This window comes from Gavia stellata, chromosome 34, assembly GCF_030936135.1.
Source record: "Gavia stellata isolate bGavSte3 chromosome 34, bGavSte3.hap2, whole genome shotgun sequence".
Taxonomy (NCBI): Eukaryota; Metazoa; Chordata; class Aves; order Gaviiformes; family Gaviidae; genus Gavia; species Gavia stellata.
The window spans coordinates 1119494-1128944 of NC_082627.1; the positions used below are offsets into that span (position 1 = coordinate 1119494).

General features: G+C 52.7%; 1 protein-coding gene across 1 annotated transcript; it reads right to left on the reverse strand.

The window, feature by feature from the left end:
• Nucleotides 1-4020: 4020 nt before the first annotated feature.
• LOC132320211 (olfactory receptor 14A16-like) lies at nucleotides 4021-5022 on the reverse strand. Its single transcript, XM_059832483.1, has one exon. It carries the CDS (start codon nucleotides 5020-5022, stop codon nucleotides 4021-4023), a length of 1002 nt encoding a protein of 333 aa, XP_059688466.1.
• Nucleotides 5023-9451: the final 4429 nt, after the last annotated feature.

Below are 9451 nucleotides of genomic sequence, written 5' to 3' on the forward strand. Positions count from 1 at the left end.
ACTGGCTCCTATGGTGTCCCTCATAGTGCCCACAGGCCCTTCTCCTCAGGGTCACTACTCAGCACGTCAGGTCCCAGCTCCTGTGTACGGGGTTATTCTTTCCCCTGAGGCAGGACTGGCCAGTTCTCCTTGTGAACTTCAGGACGCTTCTGTTGGCCAAACCCCAAAGTTTCTTAAGGTCTCCCCGGACTGAAGCTCCATTTGGTCAGCTGTGAATGTTAGTGTGCAGATGGCTTACCCTGATTGTGGCGCCTCTCACAAGGTAATGCCATGAGGTGTTCCAGAGAACTACAAATACTCAGGGGAGGTAGTACTTCAATGGAATTTCCTTCCAAAGTAGGATTTACCATGGTGATGATCTCAGAAACAGCTACAAAGCAAGCAAAGCCAGGGCCATTGGGGAAAGAGCAAAGAGAGGCTGGCTGTTTGCATGTGTGTACAAGGATGATCAAAGCGAAGGACTTGGATGGGTGAAAAGAGGGGAAAAGAAAAGGGAAGGTGAAACAATGGACATGAAGAAGTTAAACTCTGTTTGATGCAGTATTGATTCCTGGGGCACAGGACTAATGACTGGCCTCCAGGTGGGCTTTGTGCCCATGACCACAGCCCTCTGGGTTTGGCCACTCTGTGGAAATGGTTCTGGTGGTGCTTGATGAGATGCCTCGATTCACTCAGTTGAATCCCTTTGCTCAGAGGGGTAAAGGAGATCCCTGCCTGTCACTGTCAGTGTGTCCTGTCTAATGATGGAACAAGGAAAGGTGATTCTTTTGTCCAAATCCTTTCCTCATAGGAGAAACAACAGTGCTGGGAATAAGTGTCTCTCCCCAGCTGAGGAAGGGAACTGCAGTGATTCCTTCAGCAGGTTTCACAGCAGGTTCCCCCAGAGCCCCAGGGACACCTGGAGGGAGCCCAGAGGGGGCAGAGAAAGTGCTGCCTTGGGCTGGTCCTCTGCTGCTGAGCTGGGCTGGGCTCCTGGGATGGAGGGAGGGAGCTGATGGCAAGCGGGAAGCGCTGCAGAGAGACAGCTCTGCCCAAGAGCAGCTCCTCTGTCAAGCGCAGCAGGGCTGAGGGTACTGCCTGCAGGCACCGAGGGGAGAGGAGCGAGTCAGAGAGAGGTTAAAGGTAGTCTGGGGTGGGAGGATGCTGAGAGCTGATTCAAAGAGAATTCTTCATAGCCCTTAACACGGTAAGTCTCTGGCTGAAGGGCAATGCAGCTGTGATTCCCGAAGGGATCTCCTAAAGATGGCACATCCCAAAGCTTATGGGATCTAGAAGTACAAGACTCAGTTTCTCTATTGCAGAGGAGGAGGATGTGCTACAAATCAGAGACATTCCACTGCACCATCAGAAGGACAGAACGTGACGGCTGCCTTCTCCCAAGGGTGGCTGCAGGCTGCAGAGGTGTAAAAGTGGGTGTGCAGCCAGTGGTTCCCAGGGCTGTCCTTCAGAGCAGGGTCCCCAGGGGACTGTGAGCTGGGACAGGTACTCTGTTCCTTGCTAGGGTGCGCACTCAGCTTCTCTGGGAAGTTCACCACGGGGATGTGGGGAGAAGTTCTGGGTGGAAGGTGCAATCCCCAGCAGAGCAGGGCAGAGTCCTTCTGCTGTCGAGAGGGTGCTGTGTGGGTCAGGGCTGCTCCAAGCTCCAGATCACCCCCAGAACATTTCCAAGGGGATGCGTCAAACTGTGGCTGGTGGCCATGACTGAGGACATGCTGCCTGCTGTGCTCACTGGGGCTGCTCAGAGCCACTGTGCCACCATCCTGCCCTCTTGGGCTGCTCTTCTCATCTGTTGGGACCATCAGGCTCCTTGAAAGTCATTGAGATGCATTCAGAGAGGAGAGATGGACAGAGGCTGACATCTGTCACCCACTGAGGATGAACCTGCAATTCAAGGGACAATTGTTCTTCCTTCTCTGTCTCTTCATGCAACCAAGGGCACAGACCATGCGCCTTTCTCCTGCACCTGCATGTCTTGGCTCCCTACCAGGAGATTGGGCTCTGCACCACACACCCACTGGAGCATGTCCTCGCCCTGCATGGTCAAACATCTAAGCAACCATTGGTGCTGTCATCTCCTGGGCACTTTCCAGCTCAGCCCAGCCCCTCCCCACCTCTTCCCACCTCCCTTGCCTGCTCCCCAGCCCAGTCTGGGCTGGCCCCACAGCAGTGCCCACCACAGGCTGCTGCAGAGCTCTGGGCATTAAGCCCACAGCCCCAGCCCCTCTGAAGGGCACAGCAGCTGCTGGGGGGCAGAGGGGGGTCTCAGCCTCCCCATCAGCCCCAGGGCTGGAGGCTCACCATGGCATGAGGAAATGGAGGTTAATGAATCTGCAGGACTCCTGCTCTCAAGTCCACAAGATCCCCACCACAGAATGAACATGCACCCCCAATGTCAGCCCCTCTCCCCAAACCACCACAGGAGTCCTGGCCAGGGGACAGAGCACCCTGCCCTGAGTGGGTGCCTGCAGAAAGAGGTTTCTCTTTCTCACTGGTTCCTCCCTGCAGGTACAGAAATGCTCCCTTGCTCTTCTCCAGAGTTATCCCTGCTCTCCAGAGAGCCTTTCCCCAGGTGAGCACATCTGCACTGGCCTGGCTGGCTGTTCCTGGTTCCCACCCCATGCTCCCTGCAGGGCCCCAAGCTGGCAGTGCTGCTCTGCAGAGTGAGGGGGCTGTGGTGCCCTGGGGCCATGGGGTGACCCTGCACTGGCCATGATGCTCAGGGTGGGAAGCAGAGCCAGCCGGAGGAGGTCACTGCTTCTGAGCCCCTTTCCATCTTCCCTGTCATCTCAGTAGCCAAGGACAGTGCTTGGTAGGACAATGGGGCGTCTCCAATGGCACTAAGGGCAGGGGAGGGCTGCACTAGATCCAGCCCACAGGCTTTCCATCAGAGTGTGAAGAATCACTGTCTAGTCGCACATCCTTTTGCCTTCTGGCTCCTCACAGCCTCTCCTGGCATTGCAGAGCCCTTGTCAACCTATGGTCTCCTCAGGTTCACATTTCCCCTGCGAGACTCCTCCTTGGATTGTCACTTGTTCTATAAGGTGCCACTCACTGCCCACCCAGACTCACACACTGTCCCTGGAGATGCCCTGACTTCTCCTGGCAGCTCCCGATTCCTCTCCAGGATGGCATCTGCCATCAGCCCCACTGCAGGTGGGACAGTGCCTGGCAGATAAGTCAAAGACCCGTTGCTCTCTGAGTTGACATGTGCAACCAAGAAGGGAGGTCTTCATCCAGCCCTTGGTCACAAACAGATCCCCCTGGCACTCTGAGCTTGTCCCTCAGAATCCATCAAGAACCCAGAAGAGCTAAAGTCCTTCTGAGAGGGCAGCTTCTTGGGTCTATTCCTGACACCAGATTTGGAAGGGCTGGCCAGCCTTCTGGCCCTGTCCTCAGGAGCCCTTTTGGTTATGGTGGTGCTAGAAGAGAGGCCAGCTCTGACACAATGGTTCCCATGGCCCACCCGTGCTTTCAGCCACAGGGATGGCCCTGTAGAAACAAAAAGGACTGTCACAAGTTACACGAGACCTTCAGGGTGACACAAAGGCAAGGACACAGCAGGACAGCGTGGAAGTGAGGAGAGACCAGCACTGGAAAGGCCGTGTTCCGCTGTTGGCCGTGGCCATGGCTCCAGGGAAGCAGCAGCCCCGACTCACAGGCAGCAGAGAGGGAGTGCCCACCGAGGCATAGAGGGGCAGCCCCAATGGCCACGGGGGCTGCTCCTCCATGGGGCAGCTGGGCATTCGCCTCCTGAACCCCTCCTGCACACTGGGGCTGCTCTCCCAGCTCCAGAGGAGATGTGGGAGATAGGAACTGTGACAAATAATTTTCTACTGCTTCCTTTATTGAGCTTATCTAAAGAGAGAGCCTGGATCCACATGTACATGCAGTATTTGGGTCAAGAAAAAACAAGTAGAAGGCCAAGAATAACAACATCACAGGTAAAAAACAAAAATCAAATGCAAAATAAAAAAAAAAAAACAACCACAAAGTAAAAATAAAGACACATATGAAGAAAAGTTAGACCTGGCTTTTCCTAAGATACAGTGGGAGCCCTAGTGGGATAATGGGCTCCTTATTAATCTGAAGTCGAGCGTATTCAAATAGTTTCTGCCGGGCTTCTATGATTTCCTTGTTCCTCATGCTGTAGATGAGGGGGTTCACAGCTGGAGGCACCACTGAGTACAAAATTGCCAGCACCAGGTCCAGGGATGGGGAGGAGAAGGAGAGGGGCTTCACATAGGCAAAGATGCCCGTGCTGACAAACAGGGAGACCACAGCCAGGTGAGGGAGGCATGTGGAAAAGGCTTTGTGTCGCCCCTGCTCAGAGGGGATCCTCAGCACAGCCCTGAAGATCTGCACATAGGAGAGCACCATGAAAACAAAACAGCCAAAAACTAAAAAAGAACTTAATATAAGAAGCCCAACTTCCCTGAGGTAGGATTCTGAGCAGGAGAGCTTGAGGATCTGGGGAAGTTCACAAAAGAACTGGTCCACAGCACTACCGTGGCAGAGCGGTAGAGAAAATGTATTGGCTGTGTGCAGCACAGCATAGAGAAACCCACTGCCCCAGGCAGCTGCTGCCATGTGGACACAAGCTCTGCTGCCCAGGAGGGTCCCGTAGTGCAGGGGTTTGCAGATGGCCACGTAGCGGTCATAGGCCATCACTGTGAGAAAAAAATATTCTGCTGACATCAGAAAGAAAAAGGCAAAAATTTGAGCAGCACATCCCTTATAGGAGATGGCCCTGGTGTCCCACAGGGAATTGGCCATGGATTTAGGGACAGTGGTGGAGATGGAGCCCAGGTCAAGGAGGGAGAGGTTGAGGAGGAAGAAGTACATGGGGGTGTGGAGGTGGTGGTCGCAGGCGATGGTGGTGATGATGAGGCCATTTCCCAGGAGGGCAGCCAGGTAGATGCCCAGGAAGAGCCAGAAGTGCAAGAGCTGCAGCTCCCGTGTGTCTGCCAATGCCAGGAGGAGGAACTCGGTCATGGAGCTTCCATTGGACTTTTGGTCCTTCATGGCATGGGAGCCTGTTCATGGAGGAAAATCAATCAGTGAGTTAGGACAGCTTTCTCTGAGCAAAATATATTCCATTTCTTATAGAAATCCCCAAACCACCCGTCCCTAATCAAGAAGACGTTTGGCAGGTCCCTTCTGTGAGCTCTGGTTGGTGCTGGCTGAGGGTGTCCCTGGTCGATAGCACTCAAGTGTTCTCCCCAAATGAAACTGGACGCTGCTGAGAGCAAAAGAAATCCAGTTTCCAAGTGCAGACCTCCAAATCCCTCACCCTGCCTCAGCGTACCCAAGGAGGAGCTCAGCTCTCCCCTCCCAGCCAGGGGCACAGAGGGCTCACTGCCGCTGCCTGGGTGGAGCCACCCAGCAGCATTTCTGTGGCCTTAGGGCTGAGTTGTCTTCTCCATGGGGCTCCTGCATAACACAGAGATGCCATGGGTGAGCTGTGCCCTTCTGGAGGGCACCCTGCAGCCCAGCAGGACCCCCCAGGGAAAGAGTCAAACGTCCTAAAGATGAGGCGATCAAAAGCAGCATTGGCTCTCTCCCAGCCCTGCAAAATTCATTGCCCAGAGCTTCCAACTGAGGTGGGAACAAAGGCAGCATGGACAGGAGAGGAAACATGGATAAATGTCCCAACGCTCCTGTCAAGAGCATCAGGATAGACAAATGGGTACCTGGGGGTTTCTCCTCATGAGGGGCCCTGCTGCGAAGGAGTGACTCAGCCTGAAATCCCATGGCCTTAGGGCCACAGGCTGTGCTTCACCTACATGGGAGAGGAGACCTGATGGGGGGTGGTGTGTGCTCCAGGGGAGGTTTCTGCACTGCAGGGGATGGCAGGGAGGTACCCAGTTCCTCCTCCCACAGTGTTTCTGAGAGTAGCTCCCTCTCCCTCCCTGCCCATGTCTCTGCTGCCTGGAGCTCTCCCTGCCAGGAGCTATTTCCCTGTCCCCATGTGTCTGCTCCCTGCCAGTGCTCAAGACCCCAACGCACCCGCTGTGTGCTCAGCTCTGCCCTGCAGACACCTCCTGGCAGCAGGGCACTGCCCAGGGGCATCTCTGTCTGTGCAGAAGCTAAGGAGCAGCTCAAACAAGTCCCACAGACACCACCGAGGTGATGCTCTCGTGCTGTCTGTAGGCTGAGCAGTGCCTTAGGGGACTAGATGAGGTTCCTTGCAGACCTACCCATCTCTCAGGGCAATGCTCCGGGAGTCTCGGTGTCTTGTCCAACTTCAACACCTCCATTACTCTTTCCCTGCCCTCTCTCCTCTCCCGCAGTGCAGGACATGAACTGAGGGTCGGGAAAGCAACTCTGTCTCAAAGAGCAACTTCATTGACCTTCCTATGGCAAAGTCTCCTCTGGAAAGGGTCACTTGGTGAGCTCGACCTGGGATCTCTCAGTGTAACAGTTAAGGTGTCTCAGAGGGTTGTCCACACCTGACAGATCCATTTCCATTCCCACCCATCCAACTAGTATAATCTTTAATGCAAAGACTCAGGAATGCACAAGCTGAAGCAGGAAAGCCTTGCCTTGACTGTCATCTTTGAAAGATCCTCTCCAGAAATGTGCTGGGGGTGATGTGGAGCTGTGAGCAGTCCTGACACACACAGCACCCTCTCAACAGCAGAAGGACCCTGCCTGGCTAGCGGTCACTCCTTCCACCCTGAGCTTCTCCCCGCAGTGCCCTGGGGAGCTCCCTGGGCAGGCTGAGTGCTGACCCTGGCAGGCAGCGGAGTCCCTGTCCTGGCTCACAGTCCCCTGGGGTGCAGGGACCCTGCTCTGAAGGACAGCCCTGGGCACCCCTGGATGCACACCCACCTTTACACCCCTTCAGCCGTCCCCGGGAGAAGGCAGCCATCATGCCCTGTCCCTCTGACAGTGCAGAGACGAATCCCTGCTGTGGAGCACATCCTTCTCCTCTATACTAGGGAATCTGTGAGAGTCCTCCGGGAAGTTCCTACAGGCTATGGGATGAACCAGGTCTAGGAGACCCCTGCAGAATACTCATTATTATTGTCCTGCAGCTCAGAGACATACCATATAGAGGGCTGTGAAGATTTCTCTTCCAGTCAACTCTCAGCTGTCCTCCCACTCCACACTGCCTTTAAAGTCTCTCTGCCTCGCTCCTCTCCCCTCGGTGCCTGCAGGCAGTGCCCTCAGCCAGGCTGCGGTTTGAAGAAAAGCTGCTCCTGGGCAGGGCTCTCTCTGTACAGCACTGCCCACTTGCCATCAGCTCCCTCCCTCCACCCCAGGAGCCCAGCCCAGCTCAGCAGCAGAGGACCAGCCCAAGGCAGCACTTTCTCTGCCCCCTCTGGGCTCCCTCCAGGTGTCCCTGGGGCTCTGGGGGAACCTGCTGTGAAACAGGCTGAAGGAATCACTGCTGTTCCCTCTCTCAGCTGGACAGAGACGCTTCTTTCCAGCACTGTCATTTTCCTGCTCAGAGAGAGAGTTCAGTCTAAATATCACCTTTCCTTGTCCCATAAGTAGGCAGAATACCCAGTGAGTGTGAGGGATCTCCTTTACCACTTCTGAGGGAAGAGATTCAGCTGAGGCAATTGAGGCATCTCATCCTGGGTTTGTAGTCCTGGGGCTGGAAGGGCTCTCAGCTCCCTTCCATGACTGCCACAAACCCACAGGAGGTGGGATTTCTCTTGCCTCTCTCCAGGTGTGCAAAAACTGACATTTGCATGGGAGCTTTTTGTCTCAGCTCCCCTGCTAATTAATGGAGATGGAGGGCAGGACTGAGTACTTCAGATGCAAATACCTGGTGGCATCTGAGGTGCCAGAGGTGGCCCAAGGTATGTGCAGGAAACTGCAGGCTCTAGTGGAGCATTTCTCATGCACAGGGCAGTGTCCATCTTGGAGGCCATTGGGAAATTCCTTTGGCCAACTGAAATGACAGCAGATGGCCACATTTAGGAGAATGAAACTTGTCCCCACTTGGTATGGACAGGGCAGCCTATAGAGGTATTTGTCTGCCCCAATGGTGTTATTTTGCACCAGGAGAGCTAAGTTCCTCTCTTTCTCTTCTCCATCACCTATATGTATTAGATCACCATTGACTATGGTGTCTCATGGTCTCCTGCCAGGGCTGCACAGCCCAGGCCCTCTTCCATCTGGAGTCAGTGAGAGCAGGGTTTGCTCACTCTGTGGACCCCTCATGGCATCTTTCTCATCATCTACAACTACATCTGCATCTGCATCTGCATCTACATCTACATCTACGTCTACATCTCATATCATCTTTCACGTTGCCATCTGCGATCCATTCCGAGCACATCTGTGCCATGTAGTAAAGCCTTTACATATATGGGGTCTTGGGACTCAGTTCCAGTTTAGTTTGTGACAAGTCTGAGGTGGGCCCCAGCGGGCAGCAGCTGAGGTGCTGCAGCCCACATGTGCACCAATGCCCTCAGCCTGGGCACAGACAGGAGGAGCTGGAGCCCCGCGTGCCATCGCACAAGTGCCACATTTTAATTCACCACGCATGCTCAGAGAGTCGGGGGCTTAGCTGGGTTGGGGGCTTTTCTAGCTAGGAGGCGTGTTCTTTAGCATTATAATGAGATTATAATGAACCACGTTTACTCTAGGCACTATTTTGGCAGTCCATTCTATTTTTCTAAGATTTGTCCTTGTGTTAATCGTTATTGCTTATTAGCAGAGAGTCAGTGAAGGCAGTCTTTATCTCTAATGGCAGGTGCAGTTGTTACGAAGCATCTTCTCTACATTCTTCTTACTTGTTTTCGACACTTGTTTCCCAAGGCGTTCTCACACTCTCTCCCAAGATGTTCTTGCTTGCTTTTAACACTCATTTTTCAAGATGTCCTGTAACATTTCCTCCTTTGAGACTTGTGGATATATTCTATAATCTCCATAAGTCTCACTTTTTACTTAGATTTCATCAATTAGAAGATGATTAATCTTACCACACAGTCTTAGATCTATCTCATTTTCTTATAATCTAATAGAATATGAAATACTTTCATTCTTAACCTAATTCATTAAACATGCAATAATACCATTAATACTATCACTATCGATATTCTTAATAACACTTGTGAAATACTATTACTTATCAATATTCTTATCTGATTAAAGAGCCTTGTAGAAGTCATTTTATGGAAAAATCAGTTATCTTATACATAGTATGGAAATTTTCAGTGATTCAGATACTAGCTCAGTCTGAAGTTCTGGTATTATTATATCAGTTTTGCGATGCAGTCAAAGTGATTGTTTGTAGTAGTCATGTTTTGGCTTAGTCAAATTTTCTTAGGTTTCAATCCTCTCTTTTGAAGCAGTCAAATTTTCACTATTTCCATATGTTTCTTTCAATGGCCCTTTTAGTACAGCCTATGCAGATCCCTATAATAATCGCAATCACGATCACCTATATTACTCCTTCTAACAATGTAGCTAACCATCCTTTCAAAGGCCACCC

Excerpts from the sequence above, each read along its gene's own strand:
- LOC132320211 (XM_059832483.1), bottom strand. The coding sequence starts at position 5,022 with ATGAAGGACCAAAAGTCCAATGGAAGCTCCATGACCGAGTTCCTCCTC.